This window comes from Puntigrus tetrazona, chromosome 5 (assembly GCF_018831695.1).
Source record: "Puntigrus tetrazona isolate hp1 chromosome 5, ASM1883169v1, whole genome shotgun sequence".
Taxonomy (NCBI): domain Eukaryota; kingdom Metazoa; phylum Chordata; class Actinopteri; order Cypriniformes; family Cyprinidae; genus Puntigrus; species Puntigrus tetrazona.
Window position 1 is genome coordinate 6,101,223 of NC_056703.1, and position 19,532 is coordinate 6,120,754.

General features: G+C 40.1%; 1 protein-coding gene across 8 annotated transcripts in view; it reads left to right on the plus strand.

The window, feature by feature from the left end:
- The first annotated feature begins 4,572 nt into the window (after positions 1–4,572).
- The window catches only part of arhgef28a (Rho guanine nucleotide exchange factor (GEF) 28a), a 56,691-nt gene continuing 41,731 nt past the window's right edge, over positions 4,573–19,532 (plus strand). For 5 of the 8 annotated variants that reach the window (XM_043239164.1, XM_043239171.1, XM_043239169.1 and 2 more), the window contains exons 1-4: positions 4,574–4,743; positions 10,001–10,047; positions 17,944–18,094; positions 18,794–19,264. In XM_043239164.1, coding sequence (XP_043095099.1) covers positions 10,015–10,047; positions 17,944–18,094; positions 18,794–19,264 — 655 coding nt within the window. In that variant the 5' untranslated portion in view covers positions 4,574–4,743; positions 10,001–10,014. Of the gene's footprint in view, positions 4,744–10,000; positions 10,048–17,943; positions 18,095–18,793; positions 19,265–19,532 lie in introns of all 8 variants that reach the window. The other 3 variants (XM_043239165.1, XM_043239167.1, XM_043239170.1) reach the window with 1 other exon arrangement.

Genomic DNA, 19,532 nt, shown 5'->3' on the forward strand with positions numbered 1-19,532 from the left:
ATGCGTTCATATTGCTAGTTTTTCCTTCTGGTTGCACAATGCTAATCAGATTACGCTGGATATGCTTAATATTTCTACATGACCTGTCAAAGTTCTGCTTTAGCGGCCTCTAAGCTCCATTCACTTTTGTGTTCTCACTAACTCTCCAGTGCGCCGTTTGTCCAGACCCCCCGTTTTAATGAAGGAATTTATGCCCGGCGATTGAAACAGACACTATTACCGGCCTTTAACCCCGATCTTTAAATACGCGCCACCAATGGGAACGCTCAAATCGATGCCTTCTTTCTCAAAGTCGATTAAACGGGAAATGGTACCTTTTCTATTGTCTGTCTTTTACCGTCCTCTATGTGAAGTTCACTGTTTCTGTGCAGGAGAATTGTAAGAAAACCTCTCTGGAAATATGCACGATCACAACCAGATCCCGATGCGCTTAAAAATGCACTTTGCTGCGAAAGTGTTGCGCTGTTGAAGGCCGCTGGTTCGTACATTGCAACAGGCTATTTTTTCTCTTAAGAAGAGCTTGAGGCTGATCTGAAGGATCTAATTCAGCTGCTTGCTGTTTTTGCTTGACTCTGACCCCTCGTGTTTCATGGCTTTAACTCTTTGTTTGTTTTGAGTTGACTGTGAGACTAATTCACACACATGCCTCTAAAGCTCCAAAGTGGAGATTTCTTAACTGCGTGATTAAGGACTTTGCGGGATGAGGCAGCATTTTAAGCTCTTGTTTAGGACTTAACCAGCTTATGTTCCACTAATCTTTTTTTTTTTTCTGGCGCTGGAAGGCCCGCTTCATTCAAAAGTAAATTTCACCCCAATCCCCAATAAAATCATGTTCTGCTAGCAATGATATTCATAAAGGCCATTTTCAGTCGCCCGCGCGTCTCGATTGTTCGTCAAAACTCCTCAGAAGATGCGCTTTCCGTGAAAATGCCGAGGCTACGTTCTGTTCAAGGCTATTCAAACAGAAGAATTTCCAGAGCATAATTTGACCTGTTTCTGTAATTACCAAGAACAAAATAATAATGCCGATTGAGCCAATGGATTACAGAGTATCTTAAGTATTAATGATCTTGGACAAATACGAAAGGCTGAATTTGCATTGTTTGAGCTACAGCACTTAACAGAATAATCAAAGTCTGTTTTATATGCCGGATAGGATTGAAAGTGATTTGAAGAATTTGATTAATCCAAGTAAAAAATGAAAATAAAAAATCTGTTCCAACACAAACACACAAAATTCACTATTCGTTAAAAACTTTTGCTGAACCTTAGAGTAGATTAATAGTTTAAAAATGAGGCTATACTGACAATATAAATAGTTTTGTACCATTATTAAAGTTATTTTAGTTATTTTTTACTCCCTAATTAATAAATAAAACTTGACTGTGACATAGCTTTTTATGTTTCTTTCCTCCAACTTTTCTGTTTTATGCATCACTTGAATTTTGGTATTTATTATTATTATTATTATTATTATTATTATTATTATTATTATTATTATTATCATCATTTTTGTTTTTTAATGACACAATTATGCCCTCAAGCCAAGAATATGTTCACCAAAAACAAAATGCTTTCGTAAATCACAATTTTGCAAATCATAAAATTATAATTACGAGATATAAAGCTGGATTTATGACATGAAAGTCATAATTGACAATCAAATTGACCTAAAAAGTGTGACGTACTTGTGGTTAAAAGTGCATTGCTTTCCCTGGTGAGTTGCAACATTACACAAAAATAAATGATCGCAAATGACTGACGCTCATATGAACACGTTTACACATCCCAAACTATTTTTTATGAACATTTTAGATTTTTATCTTAACTGTAGGCTGTTTTCTAACACCACTAACATATTCTAACACCACTTTAAAATAAAAAAAAATAACATGTTTGATGTAAAAGTGTTATATTTTCAGCAAGCCATTATGCGACACGAATATTTTCATTAAAATACGCTAAGTGTATATCATAGTGGAAAATGGTCTCCTGTTTTCGCCGATCCTGTGGTTTCTTCTTTGCGCAGCCTTCCGGTTCGGTGGCTTCTGATGGAGTTTGGTAAGTCGAAAATTTCCAAGGAAGTGCTGTGAAATGTTAGCTTCCCGAAATGTTAGGGCCGTCGGAGGCTGACTGAAAGGGTCGTGTAGCGGTGCAGGCTCTTGTGTCCCCGAAGATCACGCTTTTGGACACAAGGGTCAAACTTGGGCCTACGCGACTTTCATATAGACGCACACCAACAACGTGCAAAGGACACACACCACAACAGCATTCGACCTGCTGATATATTGTTTACAGATGTACAACGTGATGCAGGCTTGCCAGTATTAGTCTTATTTTGCTTTTTAAACTGTCATTTCTTCGTAGGCTGTCAAGCGTAATTGGATGGTAGTGCTGTTTGGGATTTGACTTTTTTTTTTGGTCAGCTCTCTTCCTTTATTCATCTCTGCGTGCTCTGAGATGTGAGAACAGGAGGTTGTTGTCACTCAGGGCTGATGCTGCGACTGAAGCAGGAGCCAAAGAGGGGCAGCGGTGGGAGTATTTAGGCCAATAAAGTGCCTCGCGTGTTCTTCCAGTCAGTAGAATTTCTCCGTTATTCGGATATCCATGCTGGAGCTTTGGCGGCCGGTCTTTTTCGGGTTCCCCTGCTGTTCCGCGCAGCGAGGACGTGGGCCGTGGCGCGATCCCAAATCCCTCACAGGGCGAGGGAGTCAGACGGAAAGATTGCGATGGGGCGCTGTTGCCGGTGGTTTTTATATGTTTGGTGGTGTTTGTGCGTTTGCTCATGGGAGAGATCAGAGGGTTAAAGGCCCTTTTTGGGTCACAGCCCAGCTCCAGTCCACAGGAAGGATGGTGGTTCGCTCGGTGGGTGATTTCTTCTCTTCCACCTCATGCGGCGGCTGTCCGGTTACATTAATGTCGACTGTTAATTTTCAGGTGAGGCCAAAATCGTATCACCAATCAAAACTCGTTTCTTGCATGCCAAACCACTCTCTCAACTGTTCATTCCTTCACTCTCATTATACACATTATACGTCACCATCTAACTACTATAGTCACTATAGTCCATTATCATGCTTAGTTGACAAAGATTAGTGAGATGTTTTCTTCTTAAAGTAGTAGGATCCTGCCAAAGAAAGTAAATACGGGACACTTGTAGGCCTTTTTATTGAGGTTGCTTATATTTACATCCCACACAAATTTGTATTTGCATCGCTATTTAATAAAGTATAATCTCACTCTATGGGACCTGTTATGGGCTAAAGGTCGCTGTTGATTACTTCAGAACATCATAGACTTCTAGTATACCACTGGTACTATTTCAGCTTTCTAAAATGGTGAAAATAGTAAAAGTATATGCTAGTTTGTGTATTCATCACGTCCCGGAGCCTCCTCTGTGTAGTGATGTCCAGAAGATGGCAGTGTAAACCCATACTACTGAAACACAATGTACTGATTTAGATCATGCTTTAATAAAGTGATACAATTAAAAAAATTGTATGCAAACATTTTGTATGCACAGCATTCGGTGAGAATTAACACTTGTTAATGTCTTTTTCTCTCTCTTTCGGGTTAGATTAGACAGGGTCATCATCCAGAGGTTCACGGAGAGGCAGAAATTTATATACAGACACCTATAAACAATGCAAAATACGAATATTATATACATTAGGGTATTTTGACGGTTTCATTTATTCATACTGTGACAGTAAATAATTTTGTCACCCATTAGAATTATGCTCAGTTATCTCAGTTATGCCAAGAAAGATGACTTTTACGCAGATTCGCGCACGGTGTTTTTCACTCATTGAACATCTCCGCTAGGTGGCACTCTGCTGTAACTGAAGAAGCACAGACTTCGGTAGGTTTTCTGGTAAAACGCTGTCTGTGATCTTTGGACTCAGTCCAGGCTGTTGGAGAACAGACAGGAAGGGCGGGCGCACTGATTGACTTCCTCTCCCATTTCCTGTTCAATTGCCAGAGCACTTTGGGTAAAGCGATCCCCTGACATTAAGAGACACATCTTGACGTGTCTTTTTAATCTATACCGACCAGGCACGGTATGTGTTAGATGCTTTAGGATAGTGGTTGCATATCATGTTTCACAAGCATGTTAACACGATTTTCGTTATGCATAACACGGATCACATCTGGCTTAAACACAGAGGTTACTACTTTACGTAGGACACTTTTTGCCTTTGCATTTCTGAAAATAATATTTCATACTGAACTGGCCAAAAACAGCATGCAGTTTGTTCATAAGATGTTTCATTACTCTTATCAGCTTCGTGCTTGTTTAATTGCTGCTGTTTTGGTATAGTACACACTAATTTTACAAAATGTGTTTAACAAGTCTGAACGCGAGTAAAGATTAACAGGTAAACCAGCCTGACGATGCGCGGTCCCTAAACACGTGACTTCTCTCCGCACAAGCCCTACTATTGTGAAGGTTCGGCTCATGAATATTAATTTAGTCTGACTGACGTTGCTTGGTTACCTTTTCAGCGGCGTTCGGAGAAGTAGCCTACTTAATATTCATGAGGCCGTTGGGGGGCGGGGCTAGCGTCACGCACGGCTTTGAAGAGCTCGAGCACCGGCGGCGCATCCGTAACCCGTGTGTCCATTCAAAACAGTCGGCGTCGCGCGAGCGCGAGTCACGCACACGGACGTACGGGCAGGACACAAGCGCTTTCAAAAGCCTCGCTTTCGGAAGTTGAAGGTTTTAGACTCGCATGGAGTGAGGTAAGAGCCCCGCTGTCGCGCGCCTCGCACAGGTGCGGACGCGCTTTCTTTTAAAGTGCTGGGAAGTGGCGTTTTTTCACTCCCGCGGAATCTTCTTTTCGCCTTCGAAAAGCGTTTTTGGAATTACGGTGAAGTTTTCCCGGGGGAGAGTAAAAAAAAGGAAGCTCCAGTGAAAGCTGTCATTGTTTGTAGTCAGTTGACAGTCGCAGCTATGGGAACTGGAGCGCACGGGAAAAATGTTGTCAGGTTTAGCATGTACCTTGTTTACATCGGTTTAAAATACATTTGCGCTCGATTTTATTTAGAGCAGTGAATGCAATAAATTCATTTTTATCTGTGACGCCCCTTGTTTTACCAGTTTTTCGGCCATTATTGTTCATATTGCACATGGACGCACCAGCGGTTGCAGCAACAATGCGTTTAAATGCACAGAATGTTTTGGATTTGGATTAATATTATCGGCGTAATGTACATACTTCAACCTGCCAGTTTCCTGGCTTGTAATTGTTGGGAGCAGCTGTTCAGATTTAATTACAGCATGTTTACTTGGAGCCCTGCAGTGACTTAAACACTAACTGCATCTCTAACTTGAACCTGTGTGTTTGTGAACAAGCACGTGTAAGAAAGAAGATCCTTAACTTTTACCCCGTCAATCAGTTTTATGATTTGGTTCACTCCTTGCTAATCAGACTCAAGTTAGTCAATTGAAACCGTATTACGGTTGTGGCCGTCTAGCACTTAAAGCACTTGATTGGACAATGTTGAGGTTGCAGCCGTGATTGTGTTTACAGAATATTAGGTACACACTCGAGGCCGGAGGTTGCATCGGAGCCAAACTGGAGGACGCAGAGAGGAGAGGGGTCGAGGGCACTGTGTCCCGGTAATCGGGAGCGATTTCGACTTCCTCCTTCCTCTGTTGTATCCTGCGTGAATGGCGCGGCCCGAGCGAGTCCCAGCCCTCACTTTCAGGCCGGAGAAAGAGAAATAAGGAGGGTTTGGCATGAAAGGCACTTTGAAGTGCGCTCCTCATCAGTCTTTGTCTCTTTTCTTTGCTCTGTTGAATACTGAGCAAACAGAAGCAACAAAAGAATGCTTCGCAGGCCTACGGGGTAGCTAGCGAACATCCCACTAATATTAGTCTAGCCACTTTCTAAAAGAAAATGTCGCTTTACGGGAATTTTCCCAAGTTGGATATAAGTTGAGCTCAAATCGGTGCTTGCGGCGTAAGGTTGACTACCGTGAATAATTTCAGCGATCATTTTGTTATCACTTAGACTTTCTTAAAAGGTGTAAAACAGGTCATTTTTTTCAATGCTAAAATCATGTTGCACATAGGCCATGTGATTTAAAACTATATAATTAATAAAAGCTGTTATTGTCTTTATTGACCCAGTTTACTACCATTGTACATGCCTTATTTTAAACAGTTTTTTTTTTGAGGAACAAACTTACTATTACTGAATATAACTCAATTTATAGATGCTACGTATGTTTTTATGTAAATTATAGATGTTACTTATGATAGTTATTTAATAACCTTTCCAAGAAAATGCAATAGAGCATCATCATCCTGAACCATTGTTTGTTTTAGTATTATTTGTATGCTTTTTTTATGTAGCTTTTTATTGATTTAGTCAAAGTTTTAGTAGTTTTGTAATGCACTTTTGTTGCATTTATATTTGAATTTCACTTTATGTGGTAATTAGCCTTTTTCAAGTGTAGTAATACATTTACGATACAACTTTATTGAATTTAAGTAAAGCTTTAGTTAAAGATTACAACCCTGTTTTGAACTTGTTCTTTGCAAAGACATTCCCAAAACGCACTGCACTGATTCGTTCAGTGGTCCCGGGAACCGAAATGTTAAAGTAGGTTTCACCAAATCACCAGACTTTAGTGCAAGTGCTCGAAAACCTCATTTCTTTCCTTTGCGGCCATTTTGACCTGTTAAAGGTCGAATGCAATTGTGATGGATTAAAGGTTACACAGAGTGATACAGAGGACATCTGGCATGTGTCAGTAGGCTGCAGGTGGAATCTGAGTGCGTCTGGCTGAAGTCAGCTTGATTTCACCCAAAGAAACCCAAGCAGACACGGGTCACTCAGGGCACCTCTCTCTCTCTCTGTGTCTCTCTCTCTGTGTCTCTCTCTCTCTCTCTCTCTCTCTCTCTCTCTCTCTCTCTCTCTCTCTCTCTCTCTCTCTCTCTCTCTCTCTCTCTCTCTCTCTCTCTCTCTCTCTCTCTCTCTCTCTCTCTCTCTCTCTCTCTCTCTCTCTCTCTCTGTCTCTCTCTCTCTCTCTCTCTCTCTCTCTCTCTCTCTCTCTCTCTCTCTCTCTCTCTCTCTCTCTCTCTCTCTCTCTCTCTCTCTCTCTCTCTCTCTCTCTGTCTCTCTCTGTCTCTGTCTCTGTCTCTCTCTCTCTCTCTCTCTCTCTCTCTCTCTCTCTCTCTCTCTGTCTCTCTCTGTCTCTCTCTCTCTCTTTCTCTCTCTGTCTCTCTCTGCTCTCTCTCTCTCTCTCTCTCTCTCTCTCTCTCTCTCTCTGTGTCTCTCTCTGTCTCTCTCTCTCTCTCTCTCTCTCTCTCTCTCTCTCTCTCTCTCTCTGTCTCTCTCTCTCTCTCTCTCTCTCTCTCTCTCTCTCTCTCTCTCTCTCTCTCTCTCTCTCTCTCTCTCTCTCTCTCTCTCTCTCTCTCTCTCTCTCTCTCTCTCTCTCTCTCTCTCTCTGTCTCTCTCTCTCTCTCTCTCTCTCTCTCTCTCTCTCTCTCTCTCTCTCTCTCTCTCTCTCTCTCTCTCTGTCTCTCTCTCTCTCTCTCTCTCTCTCTCTCTCTCTCTCTGTCTCTCTCTCTCTCTCTCTCTCTCTCTCTCTCTCTCTCTCTCTCTCTCTCTCTCTCTCTCTCTCTCTCTCTGTGTCTCTCTCTGTGTCTCTCTCTCTCTCTCTCTCTCTCTCTCTCTCTCTCTCTGTCTCTCTCTCTCTCTCTGTCTCTCTCTCTCTGTCTCTGTCTGTCTGTCTCTCTCTCTCGTTCACTCACTCTGTTTGTGTTTTGTCTCTCTGAGTGTTTGTGTGTGTGTGTGTTGGAGATTGTTTGTTTTAAGACCTGTCGGTTTCAGTTGGTATCATAGAATCATTGTTTTTTAAAATGGCAAGGTGTGGCAATTACGCCATAAAAGCCCTGATAACGCTCCAAACCCTTTTAATGCCTTCCAGGTAAAACTGAATTTGCTGCTGTGTGCGAGAAAAAGATAAATACTACGTATACAGAAAGACTCCTAAAATATAATTTTTCCATCATTCTTGAACTCTAGAGCACCTGCTGGCCTACTGTGGTGGGTTAGATGGTCAGAAGATATTGGTTCCCTTCTTGGGATTGTGTAACAGTGGCTCAGTCTGCATCTAAAGGTCAATCAGAGTCTCTGAGCTCCCAGCAAAACCATCTCTTTTTCCTCATGTTTTCCTTATTTACGCATTCATTTTTGCATGCGTATATATTCACATACAGCATACGTTTGGGCTACGTTCACCAGGGGCGTTCGACTCCATCTAACTACGGAGCATTCATGGTTTCTGTCTCACAGTGTGTTTGTGTGAGAGTGTATGCGTTATTGGATCTGTAGGCTGTATTGAGTTACAGGTGACGTCATCGTCTCATGAAAAGTCGCCCGCTACGCTAGCGTTTGTGTGAAAACAACAAACAGGACTCTTGTTTTTAATGTCTTGTACTTATTTACACTTTCCTTTGTGGTTCACACCTGTCCAAAAGAATAGAATGCTGAAACCCATAACACGAAGACCATGACCAAACACATTCTGTAATAATCTCTTAAAAAGAAAGGCGGCGTCTCAAATGACACGCTATATACTATGCACTTATATACTTATGCACTATGCGATCAACCATGTAGTGTATGAATTATATAAAGTTATTTTTGGTATTAATAATCAGAGTCTGATAGCCCCTCCCCCTTCACAACGTAGAATAGTTTTTGGGGGTGAGCTATTCTTATAAAGTGTCTAACATTCCACGTTTAATTTTTCGGTTATTTAAGGACTGCATCTGGGAATTTAAAGTGCACTTTTTATTTTTGAAATTTTCGTTGAACGCACTACTTGCACTGTTATGATACAAAACATCATAGAATAGGGCGCAAGTACGTGATTTGGGACGCACCTTAAGACAGCAGCTGAAACCTAGATTAGTTTTACTTTCTGATGCCATTAGAGAACCATTTCCACAAACACCTTTTTTATTTTTGTAGTTCTTTAGAAAACCACCTGTGTATGAAAACCCAGGAGAAAGTCAGCATTTTTAAACTTTTTGTTTCAGTGCTCTGTCTAAACTTCATTTACACTGTTACTCAGACTTTCCGACTTCTACTAGATTTTAGATAAAGATTAGCCTAAATATGAGTTATCTGAAACATAGTGATGGTGCTGTTTATCATGCAACCACCGTTCATTTATGGGCCAAACTTTACAAAATTGCAAAATCTACTAAATTCCATCCTCCCCGCAGCACTCCAAACGCTCATCTAAAGAACCTCCAGACTGTGCACCACAAAAGATGTTTTTTGGACCACATCGATTTTCATCGTACAGAACCTCTTTTTCAAACCTTTTATTTTTAGTTTATAACAGCTCAAGTTCACAACCGAAGGTACACGTCCGCACGCGTCATCTAGCTCTCCCACCTGTTGACTGCAAAGGAGGGAACATGGCAGCAGAGAGCGAGTTTTGATGGACGCTGTGTTCTGACATTTGGAGGATCAAAAGCTTAAGCCCTCTGTTGTCCGCACAGCCATGTGAACATGTCCCAATTAAAAAGCAAGGTTTTTGTTCCCGTCTCTCTCGGAGGATTTGGCCTAATTAAAAGAGAAGTCAGGTGACTATGAGTCAGCGAAATGAAAGGACGGACGGACAGACAGCGAGGTTTCATTGTGATGCCCTTGTTTTTCGTGTTTGTTTGTGACTGGCCATAATGGACAGTTAAATACTCTTGCTGTACTGGCTTTTTGTTGCTTGCGTACTATATTGTCTTTCTCCCTCCGAGCCAGCGTTCGGTTAAAATGTCACGTTTTGTTTTTGTGGTGAATAGACGCTTGTTCTCTGTGAGTTTTGCAAACTGGTCTCCACATATCGTGCGGCGCTCACATGCGAGGGTCTGTTCTGCTCATATGCAGTTATTTGTACAGATGTGTTTGGTTTAAGGTGGTGTGTTTGTGGGTGTGCGTCTTTGCCGTGTTTTATACATGTGCACTTTCTTTTTCAGGTGCTGTCGCTGTAATGGAGCTCAGCAGCGGAGAGGTGCCGCTTTACGTGAGTGTGACGGAACGATCTTCATTCTTTTTCTTCACTTTTTTTTTCCGGTTGTCCTGTCTCTCTCGGTTCGACTTATAAGATTTTATTCTGTCTGTTCATTCTGACTTTACATGTACATATGCATGAGAGAAAACCACTCTAGAAACCATTTTGGTCATCCAAGCTTCCGCATTTTGTTGTTATAGAAAACATTAATGGAAAGTCTAACTTGCATGCAAATGGTGTTGTACAGTTGCTCATTACCTCAGTCTTGTGAAATTGTGTGTTTGGAAGTAGGTACAGCTGTTGTGTCTTTAAGAGATAATACACCCGAACACGAACGTTCTTTCATTATTCATTCATCCTCACGTTACTTCAGACCCGAATAGCTTTGATATTTTGAAGAATGTTTGAACGAATGTTGACAGAATGCTTTTTTTGTCTTTAAATGACCAACTTTTACCTGGCTGTTTATTACTTCTTGTCATTGCGGCAGAGAACAAAGGAAAGTCTCTAAACTTTAAGATTGTGATGAAATGGCACCTTACCTGACTTTTAATGTTTAACTAGCTATTATTCTGTTCCCTTCATTTACTCCCTTAGATTATTACTAAGAAAACTTTACACTGCTGAAATTGCACTATTTTGCTACAAGACATCATAGAATAGGGCATTTTTGAACTTTTTGTTTCGGTCAGATGTTTTGTTGTGTTGTGGTCTAAACTTCATTTACACCACTGCAAACCTTTCTAACTCGAACTTTCCAACGTCTAGATTTTAAATAAAGATTAGCCTAAATAGGAGATGCTCTGAAACGTAGTGATGGTGCTGTTTATCATGCAACCATCGTTTATTTACGGGCAAACTTTAGCTTTCTTCTACAAACCTTTACCTGATTTCAATTTCTGGAGGGTTAGCCTTCCTGGCTATTCAGTATTTCTTGTCGTTGCGGCAGACAACAAAAGAAAATCTCGAAAATCTCGTCACCTTACCTGACTTCCAACTAACTGGATGTTAAAGTTTGTTCCCTTTATTAACATCCTTAGATTATTACTAAGAAAACATTACACTGCTGTAGTAGACTTTTTCCACCTTGTGTAATTATTTACAGCTCCCTTAGCCTGAATTTCTAATGAAGGTACTTAAATGACATTTATATGTATTTGGCAGCCAGTTTTATTGTAAGCCACTTACAGTAGACGGTAGCCATCAAGTTTAATCCATATGTGCATGTTTGAGGAATCAAACCAATGACCGTGTCCCATGTAAACATATAGCACTTATGTTTAAACATTACAATAATGTTTACCGGTATTTTTATTTTTTTTACAAATTGACCGGAGCATTTCTGCTGGTGAAACCTGGGTCACTCCTCCAACTTTTTTTACCAGTCCCAATCTTTAAGCCCCAGGCTGCAGGAGTAGATGTTTGAGAGGTGTTGATGCCTGGACAGGAGTCCGTTGTGAATTCTCAAGCTCTTCATCATTTGCTGGCTCAGCTGTATAATCAGTGTGTGGGGTGAACGAGAGAGTCGCACAATCCTTCTCTGTGACCTCATTATGAAAGAGGGGCACTATGTGTTAGTTGTGTAAGCTTTTGAAGGTGTGTGTGACTGTGATGGGGATAATGTGTTATTGTAAGGGGATATGTTGAGAGTTTATAGCAGACTTGCATAGTAACTCCCAGTACGGCACTGCAGACAAACAGTCTCATTCACTCAGAGCTAAAAGCAATTAGTGTGTGTTTATGTGTGTGTGTGTGTGTGTGTGTGTGTGTGTGTGTTAAATGCTTTCAGGTGTTCCTACGTAAGTGGTACCTAGTGTGGTTTTTCACTTTTCAAAGATGTGATTCTTTATCTGAACAAATGGTTTATATATGAACCAAAGGCATATATTTTTTTCACACCAAAAATTATGTCGTCAGTTTTGAAAGAAGTCTCTTATGTTTGCTATTTATTTGATCAAAAACACAGTAAAAAATAATATTGTGAAAAATCTTTTTTAATTTAATTTACTTTATTTAATTTGATTTAAAACGGCTGAGATGACTTGACCTTTTAAAGTGTATTTTTTTTTTTCAAAATCAGAATTTTCAGCAGCCGTTTACTCTAGTCTTCATGATCCTTCAGATAACAATTCTGTTCTGCTACTTAATATTTTAGAGGAAAGCAATATATTTTATTCAAAATGTTATTTGTTTTTTTTCATGAAAGCCTGTAGTTTTAAAACCTGGAAGAGAATTGTTATTTTCCAGCCGTGGGTTCACGGCACGAGATATTTGAATGGGAGGTTACACTTGAGGAAAACAGACGAACGTTGTAGTCCTTATGGTTGAGCTAAACAAACAGCTGTAGCTGCTTCGCTCTTGCCACGACTTTTTAAATGAAGCAAGTGGGTGTGGACGTTATTAACCGAGGCCATCATGACTGTACTGTATGTGCTCCTTCAGTGGATCAGAGTGGGTTCAGTGTGTGTGTGTGTGTGTGTGTGTGTGTGTGTGTGTGTGTGTTAGCATGGCCCTGTGTGCCAGGGTGTGTCTGGATATTGTTGGCCAGACCCGAGTCTCACCTGGTGCGCAGAGCCACGAGGAATGTTTAATGAGTCACAGTCAAGGAGAGCAAGTTTCAAATCACCTGGCTGGTAAAGCCCTTAATGTCGCTAAGAATACGGTTTTCCTACCACATTAGAGCCTTAGTAACTTTTTATTGAGTTTATGTGATGTTACTAGATCCGTAATAATATGCAAAACTCAAAAATGTCAATTCTGCAGTCAGTCACTCATCCTCATGTCACTACAAACCCGTAGACCCATTTTGTTCATTTTCAAAAAGCGCTGCGCGTCTTTAGTAAATCCTTACGGTACTAAGCCCGTTTTAATGGCAAAAGACTGTTTGCGCTGGATGATGCACAATGTTAGTACATCTGAGCCTAGATCTGTAGATGAAATGCTTACACTCTCGTTAGTTTGTCCAGACTCTTGAAGAAGCAGTACGTAACTTTTGGCGCTCTAGTGGTTAATAAACAAAAGTGCGTGCGTCTTATGGAAGAACATTGTAACCAAAACATAACAGAACAGAACACTGTTTGCTAAATGCATTCTTGATGTACTACTCCCTTATGTTAATTTTGTATATTTTGAAAGCAAAAAAACCCTGCAGACTGCAGCTTTAAAACAGAGGTTATATAAACATGTCTTCTTAGAATGATAAGAAGCACTCACGCTGCGCACAGCAGAGATACGGAGACGTATTTGACATGTTTTGTTTTACAAACATCATTAAGGAGATAGTAATGTCTGGCTCTGCGTACGGTTTCTTTTGTGAAGTGAGGAGAGCTGTGTTGATGTTTGACTGGAACAAACGGCGTTGAGGAAAAGGCCTCTCTGTTTGTCTGTCAAGTATTTTTTTCAGATAACACCGAATAAACTCCAGATAGGGAACCACAGAGTGCTGGGAGTGCGATACAATATCTTTTGCTGTGGTTTTCAAACTTTTTGATGCCGAGGAGGACCTCTAAATATAAGGATTTCCGAAGGTTCTTGTGACACCGGAGGCTGGAGTAACATTTAAAAAAAATCAAAAGTGTTGCTATCGCAGGGATGAATGCCATTTTAAATGATCTTAAAATAAAAAACGCGTGTTTTGATAATATTTCACAAATATACACAAATATAATCTTATGGAGCCTATACTTTTGAATGGTATAGCGGATAGAATATTACTATGTCTGTGCACTGGAAAATACTGATTAAGCTAGCAGTTGGTTGTCTTAACGTCCAGCCTTCAACATGAGGTGGATGCTGAGTGTTATGCGATGTGGGTCGTGACTGTGCTGGCCGCTGGCATGACTCCTTCAGGAATTATGCCATTAAGCATGCAGTACTGTGCTCTCGGACGTCTTTGGAAAGCTGAAGTCTTGAGTCACGTTGAGTGCATAGGGGACTATTTGGACGATCCTCGTGGTTCGAAAGATTCCTGCGCACCGCTCTTCCTATGTCCGTGTACTGATTTGGATATCAGTTGGAATCACATGCAAGGCAAAATTTGACTAAACATGTCAAATGTGATGTTTGCTAAGACTGCGTCACGCTTTGTTTTTGAAGCTTGTTTATTTAAAAAAGATCTTTTATTTAATCGGTTTATCGCTTTTGAAGCATACCAAACACGTTTTTACCGGCGTTCTTTGGGTTTGCCTTATTACGTGATGTAATTTCACATTATTAAATTGGTGAAAATCCTTTCTGCTATTTTTACCCTCATTTGAGGCCGTTAGTCCAGGTCACGCTCACTCCCACAAAGATATTCAGAGATATTACATTCTTTCCGTGTTTTGTTGGGACAGGAACACCGTGATCAAAGAAAATCCAACAGGTCATTATCTCTAATAAAGAGGATATTTCAAAGAAATACTATTTCAGCTCGCTAAGAAGATTATGCCTTGCACAGTGTTCATATTTCATAGTCAGCTTGAGCTGTTCGGTCAGGTGGCTTGTCTTTTGAAACGCCACTACGCCATCTATACATATTGGATGGTCAATGTCCATAAAATCTGTATTTGATCATTAGAATTCATGGCAATCGCAACAAATTGCAGTAGCATATGGTAAAACAGGAAAGGTACTATTTTCTTATCTGCAATTTTTAACACATAAACAGTCAGTCGGACAGCAGTTTAACGGCCGTGACAGAGGAGCTATTTCACATCAATCATGAAAAAATGTTATGTTTGTCAAAAACACGATTATTCATATCGATACTATTTAAAAGTTTTGAGACATTCATTGTGCTTCGCAAATTCTGTTTATAAACGAACGGTTTTTAGTCGTAGCTTTTTAAACGTTAAAACGATGACCGTACAATGTAATGTTTAATTGTAGGTTTGCTACGGTGTATAATAATTCTTGATGAATCATGGAATTGACTTATCCTCCAGTAAATACGTGACAAAGTCCTATTTGTTGATGGTTTGGCACCAGCTTTGGCACGTTGTTCTGAAACTAACTCTACTGGTTAGAAATGGGAATAATTAAAACCCCACTTGGCGTTTAACCCGTTTCGAACGCCTCGACTAATATGGCTTTATTCTGAGTTTTTAAAACGTGCTTTATTTTGTCACGTAACGTAAGGTGATGTAAACCGTGAGACATTTGAAAAGATACAGAAGACACAGCCACTGCTGATTAGCAATGCTAAGCTAAACATGCATTTGCACATGAATCCTGTTTGAACATGAGAACCCATACACGCCCTTCTCAGGTGGCAGCGGTTATGTCATCGGTAAGGAAACACACAGATGCCGTCCACAGGGACCAGTGTATTATTGAGATCTTCCAGGAACTAGTCTGCAGCCACCTGGTTGACAATAACAGCCCCTCAGTAATTCAGCTTCTGCTCTTTTCGCTTTATTTATAACAGCAAGACTAAACACAGGAACAGAATATACCCTTGCTAAATACTCTTTTCCATCTGCTGCATATCAATATTTGAAATATAATCACGAGGTTCAGTAAATATTGCAGATTTGACTATAGCACCATTATCTAAATCAGTACTTTTTGGCTTGTTTTCCAGAAATACATCATCCTTAAAATGTTTTTGTGTAGTCTTGAAATGATAAAGCAGCTGTTTTTCCTTTCATTTCAGAGTTATTAATTCATTATTTTGGTTTTGTCCAGTTTCCAAAACAATGAAGAAATAATCGATTACCGTTCTTGTTTTTAATATTTACTTTACTGGATTATCTAAAAATGGAAAGCACCACATGGTGATTAAAACAGACACCGTTTTTAAACGTGACTCATGTTGTAAGATTTTGCCCACAATACCCGTAATGTTTGCAAGCAGAACTAAAACTGGATCTGTTAGATCTGCTATAAAATGACAGGCAGGACCGTGTGGAAACAGAGATGGACATAACCGAGACGGAGTGAAGAAAGAAAAGAGAGGAGGAGCAGAGAATCCCATGCTCATCGTTCATCTCTATGTGTGAGAAAATAGCAGAGACTACCTTTCCCTCATTCCCACACCAAACCTGCTCTGGATCCCTCCTCTCTCCCTCCATCACCATTTCTGCAGGGCCTCTTAAATGACAGGAAGTGAGGGAGACGTCTGGTGAAGGAAGGCAAACAATCAAACGGGGGCTTTATGTTGAATGGAGTGAGAAAGAGAAAAGTGCCTTGTCACACACATGCCTCGGGCAAGACTGAATTTACTGTTCACCTCCATTTTTTACGGGGTGTTTCTTTGATCCAGGGTCTGTTTAATGAAATCGGAGCGTGGAATTATGGGTAAATGTCTATGGGTCGTGTGTGTGTGTTAGTAAGTGCATGTGAATGCCTGCATTGATGAATGATTGTGCTCGTGGATTTTTTTTTTTTTTTTTGTCTGCTTGTGTTCTTATACAGAGCCGCTGTGTATTATTTTAGGATATCTATTTTTATTTCTTCAAACCTGATCTTTTTTTGACGTAGCGTATCGTTCTGTGGCGCATTACACAAATATATAGATGGTAACACTTCACTGTACAAATCATTTCATAGCATGTTGTGCCATATACAGTTAAAATAATTTCTTTTTCATCATATCAGAGTCACAATAAGTTGTACATTTTGTTTGGATGAGAAAATAAATGAACTAATCATAGTAGATATTTAATTAAACAACAGAGCTGAGAACTGTACTAAACGAGATGCATGACCTCATGCTTTTGATAACGAGTCCAGTCTCTGATTAATCACCCTAATTACTTTGTTTCAACAATCTAATAATCAGCAGTTAAGACTCCCAATATGAAATAAACAAGATTTTATTCATTTCCCATATTCGAACTTCATCTGTACTTTAACTTTGTTTACACTTCCTTTAGAATCTTATTTCAGAGGAAAGTAATTGCTTTATAATCAGGTTCAATACCAGTACGATCAGTTCATTTTCATTCGTCTCTCATAGTGTCAGTCTGACAGCAGCAGCTGCTTCTGAGATCAGAAAGACCTATTTACATAAACATACAGCTTTGGCATAGACTTCAGATACACTTTAAGAATTACTGCTCCTCTCTCTTTCACACACACACACACACACACACACTTACTTACTTACAATTACTTTGCTGTTTAGATGAGGACATTGCATAGACTTTTTTTGTTTTTTTACATGCAGCTACTATACTCTAACCCTAACACACAGGTTTAGAATTTTTACAATAAAAATATTTGAGAGAGATTTTGTCAGACATAACCATATATTAGGGACAGATTTGTACCCATAAGTGAGCTAAGTAGGTACACATATTCATAAAATGCTTAGTTATAGTTATAGTTCAAATAAACAAAAATGTCCAGTAGCATTATGCAGTAATATTTCCTGCATGAGTTCTGTTAAATATTATTTTCTTTGTCACAATAATGTTTCAGTCTGATTTGTGGGTGGGTAGGTTTTTTTTTTTTTTATTTAAATTTACATCATGATTTAGCTATGTCCTTTGCTGCGGCATAACCAAATTACCATGCAAAACAAGTCTGTAGAGGAGGAGCCCAGTATTCAGTGAACGCATGCAAATGGCTGGAAACGATATAGAACATTTCATATCCTCCTTTTTCATCTAACGCTGCCAAAACAAAGAAATTGGCGGTCCAGATTGCCCAACTGAAATCTCATATGCTCTCAATCTTCAGTGCACTTGCAACACTGCAGCACCAGACATCATATTAACAGCATTAACAAGCTAATATGAACAAAAACAACAATCTCTCAATCTTCTCTCTCCCCGTTTCATTTTCGAACTTTATTTGGCTAAATAATAAGCTCCGCTTCCAACGATTTGTCTTGGCTTTGAATATACATATTTCCGACAAATTCATTATGGCACACCGTGCGTAGCGCAAATCATAATGTGGATGTAATTGTCTTTCTCTCAGGGTCAGGTGGAGGTCCGTGCGAAGCTGCAGGTGTCTTCGAGGGTTCAGGAAGAAGCTGACTACTATGTGGTTCTTGTGGGCTCGTCCCTTCACCACGTAACCACCGCTCACAGGGCGGAGGATGAAGGCTCGATTAAATTCACTGTGCCTGGTGAGACACTGAATTAATCAGGATTGATAGCTATAACGGTAACTGTATTGGCTGGACACATCATTCCAACGCTATTGTTGCTCTGTGTCCTCATTATTATTATAGGTGTGCTGTAGTCTTACCTAGAATTAAAATGATTATCATTCATATTCACTGTCCTTAGTGCTCTATAACACTAGTGCTTGTTTGTTTATGTTTAGGTGTAATGAATAAGTGTTTCTATGGAAACGAATAGTTAGAAGGCAACAGATACCTAAAAAAAACGGTTCACTCCTAAAACCTAATGAAATAGAGATATGAGTTTATGTTACCCGATGGTTTTAAGTGTCTGTGAAAGCAAAAATAAGTCAACGCCTGATTTCTCGCTATATTATAAAGTTCCAGTGTTCATAACATCCTGTTTTTGTTTTTTTGCCATGTGACCTGAATCAAGGCCGTAACACAAGACAATACTGTTACGTACAAATATTACCCTAGTTTTTAGGGTGATATTGAAAGACTTGTCCTTCCCTCCGTAACTTCTTGTTTAAGATGCTGTAAAACGAAGCTAAACAAATTACAAAAATTAAAAAAGTTGACGGAAACAAAATAAAGCCAATTGCGTGGTTAGACAACATGATTAAAACGTAGTTCACGATCAGCAAATAGAAGAGGTATAATTTAACCTGTTTGAACCTTTCTCACTTTTTCTCCATCAAGGCCACGATGTTCCAGAGAAAGTGTCTGTGGAGGTCTACTGCTGTTCGAGGGACGGCACGGGTCCCATGAGCCTCCTCTGCGATTCAGGACCGCTGTCTCTGGAGTACGTACGGGACAAGGCCCAAGAGCTGGCGGAGCAGCTCATGAACTTGACGTCCAGCAGCTATCAGGATATCTTAAGGAAATTCTGCCCAGAGAAAATGTTTTCATCTGAGACTAACCATCTAGACCAGACTGGCCGGCATGGGACAGACGGGGTTTGTGATCCAAGGGAATTATTTCGATTGGAAAGCCTAGCAGAACAGGGGCTCAATATTTGTGAACAGGGAAATTTCAGCCAGAGAGAAGCCCCAGGAACATCAGAATTTAACGGAGAGCACAGATGCACGGCGGTTGATGAAAAAATCACACGGGCCCTGGCTAACTTGCACTTTCTGGGCTGGGACAGCCGGGCCGGACAGGATAAGCAAGGTCAGTCGGTTTCACTTTGTCGTTGCTGCTAACTTTTATTTCATGTCTGCTACACTTGATTCTCACCTCTATGTACAAACACAGTGGGGCAAAGTCTTCAAACAAATTAGTTCTCAGAAAAAAGTGCACTTCAAAGCACCTTAACCAGACTGCCATTATATTCATGTGATTTTATGTTTTGGAAACACAGATCACCATTCTGAAACGTTTAGAGCCTCTTGTGATCTTTAAAGATGTGCCACTGCAATTTAAGATACCCCTTGAATGG